The sequence below is a fragment of the Peromyscus maniculatus genome, chromosome 6, assembly GCF_049852395.1.
Source record: "Peromyscus maniculatus bairdii isolate BWxNUB_F1_BW_parent chromosome 6, HU_Pman_BW_mat_3.1, whole genome shotgun sequence".
Classification (NCBI taxonomy): domain Eukaryota; kingdom Metazoa; phylum Chordata; class Mammalia; order Rodentia; family Cricetidae; genus Peromyscus; species Peromyscus maniculatus.
In genome coordinates this window covers 111,290,688-111,308,853 of record NC_134857.1, presented here as the reverse complement: position 1 = coordinate 111,308,853, position 18,166 = coordinate 111,290,688, and the positions used below count along the sequence as shown (strand labels likewise).

Below are 18,166 nucleotides of genomic sequence, written 5' to 3'. Positions count from 1 at the left end.
TCATCCCCTGCCATCATTCCAAGATGAGGTCACAGAGCAAAGACAAGACTAGCCCCTGTAACCCAACCTCACACTGCCACTGTGAACTGACACAGCTATCATCCACAGACAGAAATGATTACAATTCTAGAAGAAATAGACGCATACTTAATATTACCATGTATGTACATATGTATGTATGCAAGTATGTACGTACATATGTATGTAAGTCTTGGCAATACCAGAATTGAACCAAAGCCTTGTGTGTGCTAGAAACTATCATTCAACTCTATCCCCAGCCCACTCTACTTTTTATTCTGAGATAGGGTCTCCCTACCTTGCCCAGGCTATTCTTGAACAACCAGGCCCAGCACTCCAATCATTTATTCTGAAAGTTGATAACGGTCATACAGACATATGAATATTAACACTGCCCTTAAGGACCACACAATAAAATCCCCCAAACTACCAACTCTGAAACTAGATCCAGTGTGTGCTTGTGGGGAGGGGAATTGTGGTTGCGTGTTTGTTTGCTTGGCCTGGAGCCCACTATGTAGACTGAGTCGGCCTCAAATCCTAGAGCTCTACCTGCCTCCGCCTCCCAAGTGCTTAGATTAAAAGAGTATGCTACCACATCCAGCTCAGATCCATTTTACTTTCACTTCTAACCATAGAATAATGAGTTTCCTTGACTTGACTTTTCCTAAGCTGCAGCCAACAAAGCCTCCCATCAGAAATTATAAAGAGCAGACGATATGCCGAATCCCCAGAACTAGCTCAGAAAACAGAGTGCTGCCATTGGCTGCGACGGTGTGAAACTTACTGCTCAGAGTCATAGTAGTCCATCCGCTTCTTTTTCTTGTTGTAAGCTGCAACTCGGAAGGGAACTATTTCCAAGGTGATCAGGCCGGGGGCCATCGTCAGCACTTTGGCACCATGGGTTGGCTCATAGAGGTCCTTCCCTGTCTCTGGATGAGGCATGCCAGCAGGGTCTCGTCCAACAATATAAAAATTGGCTCCTGCTACCATCCGTGCTCTGCAGTGCCACTGGACCTAGAAAAGATGTCTACATATTAGACAACCACACTCTGACGACTGGGAAACAGCAAATGGATAATAAGCGCATATGCATTTGTGTGCAACTCTTTCCCACTGAGCTGCGCCTCCTTTATGTTTCACTTCATCGCTACCTAATAGTAGGAAGTCCCAACAAATTTAATGTACCTTCTTGGGAAGCTAGAATAAAAGCAGGCCCCCAAACCAAGATCATAAAGGGCATAAATATACAGGTGCCTATCTTTATGGATAATTTGCTTATGAGGTATATGGATGTGCATATATCCATGTGTAAGGTTTTACATATACATAAGAAGTTAGGGTGGGGGTTGACCCTTGACCATAAGTAAGGCTATGGGAGTCTTCCAAAGGGATGGATAGGGCAGGTTCACGTCCCCACAGACACTGTACTGACTGTTGCAACTACTGGTGTGAAACATGACCTAATTAAGGAAATGCACAGGAATCCATAGAGCAGTGTGTTTTGCCTGCTCCTTTTTACACGCCTCTGCTCACTTACATAGACTCTGTTTCTAACACGGAATCATTGAGCAACTGGCGAATAACTTTCCTGAGGGAAGTCCCCACATCCAACAATGCATTACACTCCTCCCCTCTCCAAGAAAAAAAACCTAAATGGTAATCCTCACTACAACTTCATATGCTCGGGATATGGCTGTTAGCTGTACATTCTCAAACCCATCTCATCTCTGACACTTTCACATGACAGACCTTAGAAAGCATTAATTATTCTCTAGGAAATAGATTTAGTAATTCAACAACAAGACGAACATTTTCAACTTGCCAGCTAATTATTCATATAGATAATAAAACTCTGCATTCACAACACCAGTTTAAGCATTAGAAAGTAAATTCTTCCCCCCACAGCTCCCACTCCGTTCCTAGGATGGAATTTCGGAATCGAGCCATAAAATCTTTATAGACTGGAAAACGAGGAACATCCTGTTGATAACCACACAGCCTTAACAGCTGCTCATTGTTCTGAAATGCATTTGTGCTAAGGAAACAAATCTGGTACCAATGCTCTCTAAGTAACCCAGAGAACGATTAAAGAAGAATCACTGTTTGTATTTTATTATGACAATTTGGCAAATATGTGTTATTGGCAGACTCGTTCCTGATGTCACTGGAAAAACTACAAAAATGAGGGGGGGGGTTATTATTATTGTTGTTATTGTAAGGAAAGTCTTCACTTAAATCGAGGAGGCACTACAGAGAAAGGAACAGATGGAGCCAGGCATGGCGGCACACTCTTAAAATCCCAGCCCTTGGAAGGCAGAGGAAGGAGGACTGTACAACCTGGGCTACACAGTGAGTCACGGAGCAGCCTGGGCTACACGGCAATACCCTACATCTCACAAAGTAGGAGGGAAGGGGGAGAGGAGCGCAAGAAGAATGGATAGTTTTTCATAAGCCTTATATCATGCCAGATCATAAACACTGAAATATTTAACTACTTAAAATATTAAAACGATTGCTAGAACTTGTTTATTCATCAAAGGATGAGAAGTTAAAAACTATTGTTCAGCTCTAGCTTCCTCTGACACACCTCAGCTAAGTTACACACTTAGCTTCAGCAGCTTCCCTGGTAGAATGGGAATAAAATCCGTATCTCACAGAGCTGTGGGCAATAAATAATGCACGCAGAGCATCAATCCAGTGTGTGAGTCATACACAGGCACTCAAAGATCATTATTTCCACCTTCTTCGTATTATCAGCATTGTATAGTTAGACACCAAGGGCCTTCCAAATTAGGACACAGACATGTGTTCTGACATGAAGTCCACGAACGACAAGTCATCCCAGGCTCTCTGCCATATTCCACGTTCTAGGATTTTTACACAAATTTACGAAGCACCCTTATGAGATACAGACAGCATCTTTATGTGGAATCAGGACAGGGACAGTGAGAACTTGAAGTCAAGTGACTACTCGCTTTCAGCCAGCCAATAATACACACTTTTACATGTTAGTGGCAGCCAGACAGCGAGGTGAGTTTTACTGTTACCCTATTTACTCCTCACAAAACCAGTAACAAAAACACAGGCAGGCCAGGTATGGTGGCACACGCCTTTAATCCCAGCACTGTGGAGGCAAAGGCAGACTCTGTGAGTTCAAGGCTGACCTGGATGACAGGGCAACATTGGGAGTCTCGAGCTAAGCCAAAGCTACATAGTAAGACCCTGTCTAAAAACAAAACAAATAAAATCCACAGGAAGATATATAATAAGAGAATGATATCCCTAGAAAAAGAAAGAATAAAGATTGTACAGAGAAAGTGTAAAATATCACTCTGGACTCTGATGAGCAGGTATGGAAGCTAGTCAACAGGAGATTCCATCTCTAAGGAACATCTGCCAGAACCACGTCAACTCACTATTTTAGAATTCTATGAATGTACTTCAAGTCTGCCTTCAAAACATACACATTTGCACCGTGTTCAACTACTGTAACGTTGAATGACATCAGAGACTGGAATTGCAAGGCATGGCTCTAGGACCAGATTGCTTAGATGCAAATTCCATCTCCATTACTTACTACCTGACCTCGAGCAACTGTTTAACCTCTACCACAGGTTTCACCGTAAATTTGAATGACGACAGTGCCTGCCCTCTTAGTGCTGTTATAAGGACTAAGCTAACATATGTAAGTCACTTGCAACGAATATAGTCTGGCAAATACAATGAGAGCTCAATAAAAATGAACTACTAGAGGCTAGACAGACGGCTCAGTGGTTAAGAGCACTGTCTGCTCTTCCCTATGACCCAGGTTCTATTCCCAGCACCTACGTGGTACCTTATAATCACAGGGAACTCTAGTTCCAAGGGATCTGACACCCTCTTCTGGCCTCTGTGAACACCAGTCACACGTGTGGTACACACACATAGATGCAGGCAAAACACCCATACACATTTGAAAAAATTTTTAGTGGGTTATAACATTTTATTTCTTAATCACTACCTAGAACAACACTAATTTATAATCAATTTCTATTCCCTTTTCAGTGAGACTGTTCCAATAAGAAGATTCTGAAGACTGGTTAAGAAACAGCAGTATTAAACAGAATGTGGCTAAAGAGTCAGGATCAGAAGGCCAAAGTGGGTAACACAGAAGACAATCCAGAACTGGTGAGGAAACACAATGCTGTGCAGTGTGAATCGGCCCATCTTCATGAGAAAGACTGGAAACCTCTCCTAATACTAAGTAAATGCACATCCACATGCAGCCATTCTACTCAGCAATAACCAATAGGCATATTCACATTTGGAGATAAATCCACACCAGCACACTGTTCACAGCAAAAATCGGAACACAGCCCAAATGGCCCTCAACAGTGATGCATGAAGTCACACGGGAGGACACAGTAATACTGAGAATGAGTGGTCTGTCACCGACTGTGGTGTAGCAGGCTTTCTTGGACTGCCAGCCCCCAAATCATAACACAAAGACGTATTATTAATAATGAATGCTCGGCCTTAGCTTAGGCTTGTTTCTACCTAGCTTTTTTTTTTTCCTAACTTATATTAACCCATTTCTATTCATCTATATGCTGCCCCGAGGCTCATTTATCTCATCTATGTACTGTCCACCCTGCTTTCCTGATTTCTCCATGTCTGGCTGTGGCCCTGGCAGGCCGGCCACCCCCTTTTCTATCTCTCCACCAGCCCTGCCTATCCCTCCTCTGCCTACCTATTGGCTGTTCAGCTTTTTACTAGACCAACCAGGTGCCTTAGGCAGGAAAGGTGAAACAGCAACACGTCTTTACATAAACAAATGCAGCATAAACAAATGCAAGACATCTTTACATAGTTAAACAAATAGTCTATGCCAAACACTGTGGTGAGTTAAGTGTAAAGTGAGAGAAGCCAGATTCTAGTTAGACAGGTGTCACACCAGGCTGGCCTGAACACTGTGGCAGCCCAGGTTACTTCAGGAAGATGAGATAAGCATCTGCTTCAGGGAATATAGCCAGCAGGCACCCACAGCTGTTGGCTCTCTTCAGAAACAGACCCCATTGCAGAGAGCAGCAGGTCCTTGGCATCCAATGTCTAGTCAATACAGCTATGATGCCTATTTCTATGCGACTTGGGGCATCTCTGAAAGATCTCCCAGAACCCTCCAGGGCACACAAGTTCAGACTCCATCTCCATCATTTACTACTGTGTGATTCTGAGCAAGCTGTGTAACTTTCTACATGGGTTACCCTCACCTAACGATGAGCTGTAGCACCGCCCTCTTGTGGTGGCTCAAAGGTTGAGTTAGTTAATATACATAACACCTGAGACTGAACTGTGGCTCAGCTTCGCCCTGTGCCCTGTCCAGCTCCCTTCTTTCTCCTTTTCCAAGTGTGATGGCAAGGGCTCTCGTGAACCTCCTGAACCCCAGCCTCATTCTCCATCTGCTACCCAGTGCTCACACCTTCAGCACAACGGAACTGGATCATCGCTGTAAGTGAGGACAGTGATTACTGTGGTAAGGACAGGTGTGGATCAGAAGGAGGAGGAACAAGAGCTTCTGGATGTTCATTCTGGAAAACTTAGCTTCACTGAACATCTATGAAATGTGTCCTTTCTTCCTATGTATAGTTCACTATGACATTAACTAAGTGAACTAGAAAATAGACACAGCTGACTATGAGAATACCTAACCCCAGTCTACCTCCTATAAAAAGCACTCGGGCACGTGAACACAGCTCAGAGGAGTAGCGGGTTACAGAGGAGCTGGCGGTAAGCCAGTGCAGACTCCAGACTCGTGCTGCAGCCCTCAGTGCACTCCTGCATCATTATTAGGGTCACTGGACTGGTTCTTGTGGGGAGTGACAAGAGCCAATCAGAGGCCGGGGGAGGTCCTGCCAGTTCAGGACCAGAAGCAGGAAGGCCACACTTCCCTTCTTCCTCCTTCTCCCTCAAAGGTGGCCATTAAGTCCAGCTGACCTCCCCTAAAGCAGGCCATAAGGCTCTCTATACATGCAGGAAAGAAATGTCCCTTTCTCTAAAGAGAAGGGACAGAGAAGAACATGAGCAACAGGCCTTTCTAAGTCCCCTAAGATTTATCACTAGTCAATCATACTCCCTTTCTTCCACTCAGCCTGCACAAATGCCCACCCATCATCAGATTCAGGCATCCAACACACAGCTTCATTGGATCTTTATTTCTAAAGACTCTTGTGTCGTGGAAGACTTGAATTCAATAAATACGTATGCTCTCCTTATGCTAATCCCTTTGTAGGCGATGTCTCAGCCGTGAACCCACAGTGAGTGAAGGGATGGATACACCACCAGCTACTCAACTGTGCCTTGTGAACAGGAAGACTGCTAAAGTGAGATGCCTGCCCTCAGGTATCTTCACCACTCTTTCCGTGTCTGTCTCTGTCTGTCTGTCTGTCTGTTCGTGTTGTATGTGCTTATGATGGGGATGGGGGTTGTGAAGCCCATGCGCACACAGAAGCCAGAGAAGGATGCTGCTAAATGGTCTGTTCTATCACTGTGCCCTATTCTTTGTGATGAGGTCTCTTACTGAATCTAGAGCTAGGCATCTAACAGGCTACGGCAATCCTCCTGCCTCCACCCTCCACCATGCCTAGGTTGTTAGCCCATTTCTTAAAACAGGTGCTGGGATCCAAACTCACATCTCCAAGCCATCTCTCTAGCCACTGCTTTCCCTTTTGAATCTTCCTTCAGCAGCGCAACTGATCTAAAGCTGGGCACAGTGTGGGAGGCTGGGAACCCCAGTACTCTGGAAGGAAGGGCAGGGACACCAGGAGCTCAAGGCCAGCCTGAGCTACATACTGTGTTTAAGGCCAGCTTGGGATACTTGAGACTTTGCCCCCAAACCTCTTCCTAACACAAGAAACAAATTTTTTGCTTATTATCAATGGCTATTTCATTACAAATCCTCCCACTCTCATTTCTTAAAAACATTCTTAGTTAACTGACTGAATAAAATTTCACAGCAACCCCGCTTTCAGACAGAGCATAAGAGTCACAAAGAAAACAAGACAGGTCCTAAGAAGGAGGCTCATTTTCCGAGCTGGAATTTAATAAGGTCACTGTTCATAATCCTATTCCTGCCTGTCATAGTTACGGTGTGATAAATGCCATGCATCTTGGGAAGGTAAGGGTTTACAGCTTACATAATCTGTAGACCATCATCCAGAGAAGTCGGGGCCAGAACTCAAGGCAGGAACCTGGAGACAGGAGCTGGTGCAGACAGAGATCATGCCGGATTTTGGTTTACTGAGGCTTGCTCATCCTGCTTTCCTATAATACAGGCCCATCAGCCCATGGTGAGCTAGACCCTCCCGCAGCAATCATAACTCAAGAAAATGTCCCACAGGTTTGCCCACTGGCCAATCTAGTAGGGGCTTTTTCTTAATCAAGTTTCCCTGTTCCCAAATGACTACAGCTTGTGTCAAGTTGACAAAAAAAAAAAAGCAGCCAGCACACTGCCCTAACATCATTTGGGTCATTCTCACATTAAACGACATCTTAGAGAAACTCAGATCAAATGACTTGCTTAAAATGATGAGGTTAATGTCATCAGTACTGCTGGACCATGGTCTAGAAACAAAGTGGTGTGAGAATTCTGAGTGCTCGTGAGAACACTCCAAGAAAACAAGACAAGAGCCTTGTGACCTCAGCTTCTTCGAAACATGGAACTGTTCTTGGAATGCGTTTTTTGTGTTCCTCCCAGGTGTAGCGGATAAGAGTGAGTTTACTTCAGATTACTCATTATTGCTTGCTGTAATTATTCAATTAAATGTTTAAACTATCCTTTACATGCCTCTATGGAAAAACATGTTTTTGCCACATGTGGCTTGTCCTGTGATTGTATACAGCTTGAACTCATGAGAACTCTACTCAGGTGACCTTTCTTAACCCTCAGAGTATAAACTGTCTGGGGCTCTGAATAGAGTTGGCTATTGCATGAGACTTTAGTCCACCTCATTCATTGGCTCCATACTCCCGGGTTCCACAGCCTCTAGAGCAATGGTGAGTACCAGCTAGAGGAACCACTGAACAAAATGCGACATGCAAGAACCAGATAGAAGTCATGGAAGCATGTGGTGAACACCAGGGACCACTGCTGGCCGACTCTAACCAACACCTTAACCCAACAGAAAAGAAGCGACATGGAGTGTTTACCTCACACAACCTTTCAATGTATTAGTGGACAGGGACCCAAAAGAAGGGCCAGTCACACTGTATCTTTTAACCAGCTGTTTGTTAGCTTTTCTTGAATAAAGAGGTAACAGAATTCAACCCTATCACCTCTCCAATAAAGAGTCATAAGCTTCATCCCAAATAGTCAAATGTCTTGGATTCTCTTTTAAAATGTTGGAAGGATTTTGTATTACTAAATTACTTAGCTCTTTTAAAAAATGAGTTTGACTCTCAGATAAATCTAAGTGTGTTCATCTTCCTCTATAGAAGGGATGAAATGGTGGAGTAATAATGTGCATTCCATTTTTATCTTGAAAACACAAAAAGCTGGCTGGGAATTTCCCACTCACCACTTCTGAGGTCACTCAACTGATTTATTAACTCACTCAGCAAATATATTCTGAAAGCCTATTCTACTCTACCTTGAAACTGAAGCCTAATTCTCATCATCTTTACATATGGATATGAAAAGATCTCAAACATTCTATTTGGCCACAGGCAGAATTCCAAAACCCTGCCCTCATATCAGGAAGCAATTTTACTTCCTGATTCAATCACATTCTAGTTTTTCACAAAAGAACTGATGAAGATCATCTGGGGACAGGACAGACGGCTCAGAAGTTAAGATCCAGTACCACTCTTCCAGAAGGTTAGACCCAAGTCTGGTTTCCAGTGCCCAAGTTGGTTAGCTGACTAATGCCTATAATACCAGCTCCCAGGGATCCAATGCCACACTGACCTCCTCCACAGACACCTGTACTCAAGTGCACACACATAACCTCACACAGACACACACAGATACACAGTTAAAAATAAAACAAATCCTTTTAAAAAATGAAGGTCCCGCTGGACACTTCCCCAAAATACTGAATGCATTTCATACTCAGATGGGCCAGAGACAAAACAATCATTTGGTTCTGCAAAGTTATCCTAATGCACATGTACTGGAAGCTTCGTATCTAGCTGGAACTACTGGGGACGTGGGCCCTCTAAGAGAGGGGACTAAAGGGAAGTCATAGGGTCCTGGACACAAACAGAGGACTCCCGCTCTTCCTCTTTCCTTCACTGTCGGGCCACGGTGCAAACACTCCATCTGGCCATTCACTCCCACCACGATGTGCCAGTTTACCACAGGCCCAAAAGCAACAAGACCAACCAGTTACGTAATGAAGCACTCACCTCAAGAGCCAGATAAACCTTGTCTCTTTGTAAGCTGATTACCTCAGGTATTTGTTACAGTGCAAACAGCTGGCTGATACACTGCATCTGTCCTCCACTCTGGGACTCCGTGGAAAGAACAAAATCAGTGTTGTTCTAACTGTGTCTGGACCATGGCTGCTGGATACAGAACAACTACGTGCTGCTATACTGTTCTAGCGTCTTCACAGCTTGGACAAGAACCACAAATCGAGCCAAAGAAACCTCCCCCAACCTTCCCAACAACTGGATGCCCACAGGGTGCAGCAGCCAGAGGACACTCGCAACGGCAGGAGAGTACTCAGCAGTGCTGAATGTTTGGAACACACCGAGCCATTGGGAACGGTCCGCAGGTCAGCTGGTGATGCCACAGTGTTCGCAAGGGTGCTTTAGCACTATACCGCTGTCCTAAAAGCAGCCTACCTCGGTTGGCCCAGCATACATCATAGGAGAGGGAAAGATGGCCACCACTGTTGTTTCGGGGTTCAGGACACCCTCCTCCAGCACCGCAGCATGCTGCTTCATACGCCACATCAAAGGGACATCATCGTCCTTCGTCCAGCCACCAAGAGGATGCAGGAGCAGGACGGGGCGCCGGTAGCCCCTCTCCAGCAGCTGCCTGTGGGTGTCCTGCATTAACAGGGCATGTCCGTTGTGCACTGGGTTGCGCAATTGAAATGCAAAGACAGCATCTGAAAAGAGGATTTCCAGAGTTAGGACTTTCCAGCATCACCCTGCATGGGGCAAACCATTCTTTCCCAGCTGAGGGTGACAAGTAACAAACACGCCAGCTCAGAGTCAGAAACGGGGAAAGCCATGGACTGGTGACACCCAGTGCTACCAGGCAGTGTTAGCGGCCCTTGTTCACCCGAGGAAGTGTGATACGGGAGCCATAGACATAAAGCGGTTACTCCTGTGTGTGGTGACAGTTTATTTGTGCTCTAACAAATAAAGCCTGCCGGAAAATCAGGAGGAGCTAGCTACGAGTTGACCATAGAGGTTCGGAGGTCTGTACAGACAGACCGGAAGTGATAGAGCTGGGCGGAGAGAGGAAGTGACAGAGCTGGGCGGAGAGAGGAGCTCGCTCTCTTTCAGCGGAGGATTTCGTAGGGGTAAGCTAGTGGTTTGCTGCTCTGCCTCTCTCATCTTTCCACTTTCACCCCAATATCTGGCTCTGGGTTTTTTATTGATAAGACCGTTTAGCAATTCGTGTTACACCTGTGTGCAGGGGGAATGAGCACAACTGTAGGGCTTTCTTTCCGGCCCTGAGGGTCAGGAACTCACAACAAATACAAATTCGTGGTCAGTGTGTCAGTGACACTCCTCACTCAAATCCTCCAGAGACCGGGAGACTCAAGCTGGTAAGCAAACTCAGGTCATCCCAGGGCTTTATCAAGAAGAGACACGGTGTGAAGAGAGTTACGGCTTCACTTTTCAATTTTTGCCCAAATTCACGCAGATGACTCTGAGAACAAAGCCACGGTGTTGTCATCTGAGGTCTGGACTTAGGATTGCGATGTAGCGGCAACAGTATCTCTCACGAGGACCGTGGCTGGAATTCAAATGGCGAAAGCTACAAGGCTAACTGAACTGATTAACCATTGTGTGCTTACAACCCTGGTTTCGTTCCTCTGCGCCTGCACCAGGAGAACTCTGTCCGAAGCCGCGGTTCCTTGGGACACAGAGTAACTTCACAGAAGAACCACCTGGCACAGGAGCTCTGTGTTTACTGTTCTCCGAACACCTGCCACATCACCCCACCATGATGACTTGACTCAGAGACTGTCTTAGAACTGGTTTACTTTTATTTGTTTTTACTCTTACTAATAATAATAAATGATTCGCCCTTATTACTTTGAATTATGTACGTTAATGTGTGTCTGTGGGGGGGGGGGATGCACAATAATGCAGATGTCCTCAGAGGCCAGAGGCGTTGGCTCTCCTCAGAGCTGAAGTTACAGGCGGTTGTGAACTCCCTGACATGGGTGGGCACTGGGAACCGAACGCAGGTCATTTTCAAGGGCAGTACAACTCTCCGGAGCCACCTCTCCAATCCCTCCTTCACAATGGACATCATCTTCAATCTATTGTCAATGCTGACCCCTCTATCGCCACAACAGAAGTACAGAAAACTGTTACAAATGACTAGGATCTGGGTGTTTCTGTTTTGTCATGTCCCTTTGTATTCAGTATTTGGAATATTATTGTTATCTTTAGGCATTCTCAAGTTACCTTTCAAACATCAACAGGGCTTTTTCTAGCCAGAACATTTATGTGATGTGACATTAGATACAAAGCACAGAACAGTCTTGACAGAAGTACATGAGCACATAGCACTGTTTGGCTTTCACAGGGAGGAGGCATACAGGCCGATCACTGCTTTAATCTTTTGAAATCCAGACATACATATAGACATACAAGATCCTAAACATCTCAGTGACAATAAAATAGAACTTCAGGAAACTAACAACACCTACCCTGGATTCCGCACCAGAAGGGACACCGGAAGTCAGACAACGACGAATTGCCAACATTATCACAGTAATAAAGGACCCCCCTGGGGGAGGGGGGAAACTGGAGAGATGGCTCTGTGGTTAAAGAGCACCGGCTGGTCTGTCAAAGAACCAGGGTTCAAATCCCAGCACCCACAAGGCAGCTCACAACCACACTCAACTCCAGTTCTAGGGGATTCGGGCCTTCCTCTAGGCTCCACAGGCACCACCAGGCACACACACGGTGCTCTTACAGACATACAGCACATGTCTGTAAGATACTCACGCACAGAAAATAAACCGAACAATCCTTTTCTAAGAACCCCATTAGGAAGGACAACCGCATGAGTGGGATGGCAATGCAGCCCAGGAGTACTGCATCAGTGGTACCCTCCTGAGAGGAGGAGCATGATGCAGGTTGGCAAAGACCGTCCCTGCTTCTAGGAGCTATGAGGGCTTTGGTCTGAAAGCTGCTCTCGAAGACGAAGACAGTGTAAAAGCAACAACAGCAGGATGTTAATAACTGTGGAATCTGGGCTAAGTATATGTAGACGTTTTAGCCTTGGAAATAGTTCCGTAACTTTTTCATTATTTTAAAATTAAAAAGCAAAGTAGAAAACTAAGACAGGAGAGAAGTCAACCAATCACAGTCTGTGGAGCTTACTATGTTTCAAATGAACTAAAAAATTAGTCCCTTGTCTTTTCCTTTTTTTAATGAAAAAACTGCAAGTCCAGACACTAAACATTTGATAGTTTTCAGGCTGTTGTTCCTCGGGGTGAAACAGTGGTACCATGGCCATGCTTCGGAAGCCTTCCTGTTAAAGAGATACATACTGAAACATTTAGCTGCAATGACATGAGAACTGAGACTTGATTCAGAACGTGCTGAGAGCACTCAGAGAGGGCAAGTGGTGGGCCAGATGAGAGGAGAGTGACCCCGACAGGCAGTGTTGAAACTGGGTCAGAAGCACAGGGAGTCATTACCCTGTTATCTCTGCATATGTTTTAAATTCCCCATAACAACATGTTATACAGGGAAGACACATGCGGGGGATCCGAGGCAGAACTGCCTTTAAATTCAGTTACATAACCCTCACTTCTGCGAAGTTTACTATGCGACTGCTGATCGTACATGAAAGCAAATCTGACCCCTAAGAAGCCTTGAAGCATTCAGGGCTTTGCCAGCCACGGGGCGCTGCTGCAGCCACTCACCCCAAATGCCACAGTGCAAAAGCATCCAGGGACAGCACCCGGGCCTATTAGCCTGGCTATCTAGTCAGACATTGTGACGGCCAGATTTAGCATCCTACAAATAGGACAGGAGGAAGTAAACTAAAACCCCAACCAAGAGAAAAAGTGTGGAAGCATCCCTGCTTTCCAGAGGGGATGGGAACATAAAATCAAAGACAGAGGGCACGTGTAGCTGGATGTAAAACCTGGCACAGGACAATCACATCATATTCGGAATACTCCTTAGAAAGGATGTTGGTACCACATAAGGGCTATGACTGGAACGAGAAACGGCCTGAGATCTTCTGTGGAGAATCAGCCCAGTGAGGCTACACAGGTTTGACACAGGGGAGCACAGGAAGTGGGGACAGACACTAGAGATAAAAATGCTGTCACATTTCCACATAAAACAGAACTCTGCCAACTGTTCCACTTTCTCTCCTCCCTTAATCCACGTGTCCCCCAGGGCCAACTCACCTGACAGACCTATACATACCCTGCATACTGTGATGAGGTCACAAGCGCCAAGGTCACCAGGCTGGACTCTGTAGTACCGACTTGCAAATTTCTGTTAACTGATCAAAACTTGACCCCAAGCTCAGATCACCTCTCCATCTGCCTCTTAGTGTCCCAGTATCATCCAAGATTCAAGTCCTCCACCTTGTCCCCATCTCCAGTCCGCTCCCTAGCCCTGGAGCGCGGTACTCAATCCCGAGTCCAGAACACTCCTTCCTCCCCCGCCTGTGCTCAGACCCCCATCATCTCAGCAGAGTCTGTGCTGAGTGCTCTCCCTCGCAATCTGACAGTGCAGCAGGCAGGGACAGGGAAGGTCTGCAGAGAGGAGAACTCCAGTTCAGACAAGCTCTCCCCAAGACAACAGCGGGGCTCCCGTGCCCTCGGGGGTCTGCAGTAAGGAAAGAGCCAAAATGTCTGGTAAAAGAAATCCAGTTCTCTGCAGTCCAGCAGGGAAGGATCAGAACTCTGTCTGTACAGAAGGGTGGTGACAGTGTGGAGAGGATGTGATGGAGGGAAAGAACATGGCTTCATTTCTTCACCTCCACGTGCGACTCTTGGACCGCACTCACCCAGCCAACCAGTTGCTTCCTGCTCTGCCACACAGTGAGCATGGACCTCTTGCCAATCCCAAAGGCGGCCCTGCTTTCTGTCTCTACGTGAGCATCTCCCACTGTCTTCCCAGCCTATATGTCAGCTAAGCAGGGCCCTGGCCTCCAAACACCTGCCTCTTTACCTAACTCCTCTTTAGAATAAAAAGCATGAACCACTGCAGAGAACTTGAGGGGAAACTGTCCGTAAATAGACTATTGCAGTATCGCTGTCTTTGGTTTTAATGCTTATTATTTTTTGTGCACATATTTTATACAACCATAATCAAACAAACGTAAAATTTCAGGCTCTGCTGGGCCAGCTGGGTTTAGCCACCTGTTTCTCCCTGTTAACCTGGAGCAGCAGGGTTCACTGCTGGGCTGTGGGAAGCTCTTTGGACATGCTCATTGAGGAACTGCCCGATCACCCCCCACCATCATCTGTACTCGATTATTATGGGATATCTCAGCCGTATCTCCATGCCTGACCTCCCAACTCGTCATCTCTGTATTTACTACATTCTGTCTTCCCACTTTAGGTATTACTGTCTCGACCCACATCCCACTCAGTCTATTGCCCATCACTTTCCCAACCTCCTACGTAAACCTGCCTGTCTAAGAGGACCACTCAGTGCAGCAAGCTCTCCTTCCTCGCACTCTGGACTCTTTTCTCCACTAGGCCAAGAGGCAACATGGTAAGAAGCAAGTGGAGTTGGAGGCCTTTCCTTCCAGCAAGTAAAAGGGGAACAAGAGTGTAGAAGGTCCTTTTCAAAATGTGTTTCTCTACTTGGGAAGTAGAGGCCAATGTCAGCATTTCCTGATGGTGGAAAAACAGCAACAACTCCCTGGAGGTGTGTAGGACAGGTCATGTGACGACCCGTCCAATGGCACAGGCAGCAAGAACTGCCAGAACCTAGTGCAAAGAGCCAGATGGGCCAGGCTCTGCACAGCGGAGTGACCAGAGACAATGGCAGGGAGGGAAGGAGGGAAGGAGGGAGGGAGGGAGGGAGGGAGGGAGGGAGGGAGGGAGGGAGGGAGGGAGGGAGGGAGGGAGGACAGACGGACAAGGCATTGCCTCCTGCCCCTACCTGATGTTGCCAGTTCGATCCCCCAGCACTACTTGTGGGTTCCCATGACTGCACCCATCTCTTCTTCGATGCTCACTTGGTTAACTTTAGACTCTATCCAAGGGTGCTTCTGCCTGCGGCTAGAACCTGCCAGACAGGGATTCCCCTCAGCTGGGTTCCGGTTGTAGCATCTCTAGCTCACTGCTTTTACCGTAAGAAAACACACTAACTTCACTGGCTCACCAACCTCCTCTATGGCTCCCAGCTTTGCCTAAAATATCCTGACATCTCTACTCATTCTTTTTAAATGGTCTGTAATTCAACAACTCAACAAAAGCCCTCACAGACGGACTCAGTACTGTACAGCACCATGCTAGTCCGAAAGAAAGGATGTGAATGTTTCACTTTGTGAGCAGCAGGACACCAACAGTCTGCGGAGAGTAAGTACGAACGGGCTCTCAGCTGGCTCAGTGCAACCTTCCTTCTCTCTAGCGTACCAGTCAGTCACCTGGACACCAAGACCCTCCACTAGTAAGCAGCTCACCTTCTACTTAGCAAAGCAGGCAATGGGGACATCTCAGTCCTTCCCGTCACAAGTGGGACTCCAACAGCTGAGCTGTGACATCCATGCTCCCAGGACAACAGTCTACACCAGGTAAACACCCAGATGGGGAGGAGAGGAGCAAACAGAGGCATGAACACACACCAGAGACAAGAATGGGTGACTGTTCCTGCTGTCTCTCCCTTGAACACATCAGTAGACCGGTTGTCACTGGCTTCCTAATGAGTAGACAAGGACTACAAAGTAAACTCCCCGGGTCTGTTGCTTATTTGCCTTGGTCTAAAATGGAAAAGTAAACAAAACAACACCACAAATCTTTGTTGTCTGACGCAAGGCTAATAACTGGCGCGCAGCTACTGTAAACAAAGTCGCAATCGCCCATTATGCAATGAGCTCCCTAAAGGACTTAAAATGCTTGGCTCACAAGGAGCACAAAACCGATGGAAGAGGAAAGGCTCTAATTATGAACAATAATTCCATGATAAGATGTCTCAACAGAGTCAATAACTGACTAACATTGATTCAAGATGTAAATTCAGATTTTGGCAAAAACAAACTAAGGTGGTCTCAACAAGTCCTAAATGTGTTTCTGTTCACCACCAGAGGGAGGGAATGAAATGAACTATTATTGCTGATTATAAATAAAAGACCCAACCAGAAGTGTCTTCAGTAATTTAAATAGGTAGTATCTCTTTAAACACGAAGTCTGGAGATGAATGACAGAGACTCAACACAGAACACATGTTTGGGATCCTCATGAACACAGAATGGCTGCAGGAACTCCAAATACTCTATCCTCACTTACAGCGCCCAGAGGGGGAACACGGACAGGCAAATGGTTTCTTTCTACAATGGTGATAATGCAGTTTCTTGTCAAGAAGGACTTTTTTTCCTGGAAGCTGTCTCTCTCCTTTACAGGACAATGGTCAGAAGCAACCTTCACAGGGTCCCTAAATCTCACACTGATATAAGGGAACCGCATGCCACTACTACCTGATGCAATCATTACTCACTTGTCAAATAAGCCAGTGTGTCTGAAAGCAGGAGATGAAGCTGCACTTAGCCTGCCACTGTATGCAGCACTCAGGAATCACTGGATGTTCAACCCAGGGTGATGGGTATTCTTGTCTGTCAGCCTGGCGACATCTAGAATTAACTAAAACCCCCATGGACTGAATAACTACTGGATTCTTGGACCTTCCATTGTCAGACTAGCTGGACTACAATCCATAAGCCATTTTAAATGAATCCCCTTTAGATAGGTAGGGAGGCAGGGAAGCAGGGAGGGAGGGAGGGAGAGAGGGAGGGGGGGAGAGGGAGAGGGAGGGAGAGAGAGAGAGAGACAGAGAGACAGAGAGACAGAGACAGAGAAACAGACAGACAGAAAGATGATATTCATTCTATGAGTTCTACTTCTCTAGAGAAGTACTGACTCATACACCAAGTATCTGCTTCACATTCACAGAGAAGTTCAGAAGACAAAGAGCGGTCCTTCCCTGCAATTGAAGGAGCCAAGCAGGAAATGTGAACGAACAGTGAATGAGGCAGGCTGAGCAGAAGCCACTGAGCACTGCAGTGTGTGGCCCCGCAGAAGCCTCTATGTCTACACTACTTTATGGCCACATGACTTCAGATTGCAGCCAAGCGCAGCCGGCTCAAGAGGAGACAGACATCCTTTCTCTAACCGCCATGCCAATCCAGGCAGACTAGCTTCGGCTCACACACAGAAACCAGGGTAACTTACTCTTACGGTGTGCCCGGTGCTGTGCACAGTGTGTTATTCATCTGCTCTCGTTTCAATTTTTAAAGTAAAACCCTATGGTGGTCATGGTGGCCCTCAGGAGGCAGAGGCAGGCAAGTCTGTGAGTTTGAGATCAGCCTGGTCTGCATAGTGAGTTCCAGGCCAGCCAGAGCCACTGTGAGACGCTGTTCCAAATAAATATGCGTTAGGTTCCATAATTGTTCTCATCAGCTGTCAATGAGCCTTACAGAGGGAAACAAGATATGAAACCCCCAAAGGGAAAAGCAGGACACTATCTGCACTCAGGACTCTAAGCTGAAGCCAAGATGACTGCTGGGGTCCTGTGGGGCTGTCCTGTCCCCACGCTCCGTCACCACCTGGGACAGAGGCTGAAGGCTCCTAAGTACAGCTGAGTGGTCAGCTAGCTTCCATAACCCACCCCACGTTATTCATACCCACGTTCATCCGCCCCTTCCAGGCCACATCCAGACTTCCACACGGGAAGCATTAAGGAGCGGCACTGAGGCTTAGGCTCTGCCTTCTGCTGCTGGGTT

The 18,166-nt window shown here is 46.4% G+C and overlaps 1 protein-coding gene across 3 annotated transcripts in view; it reads right to left on the bottom strand.

Moving 5' to 3' along the window:
* The window catches only part of Papss1 (3'-phosphoadenosine 5'-phosphosulfate synthase 1), a 119,902-nt gene that overhangs the window by 12,842 nt on the left and 88,894 nt on the right, over positions 1 to 18,166 (bottom strand). For all 3 annotated transcript variants that reach the window (XM_006970368.4, XM_076574984.1, XM_042279945.2), the window contains 2 exons: positions 9,841 to 10,109; positions 803 to 1,032 (listed from right to left, as the gene is read on the bottom strand). In XM_006970368.4, coding sequence (XP_006970430.1) covers positions 803 to 1,032; positions 9,841 to 10,109 — 499 coding nt within the window. The remainder of the gene's footprint in view (positions 1 to 802; positions 1,033 to 9,840; positions 10,110 to 18,166) is intronic.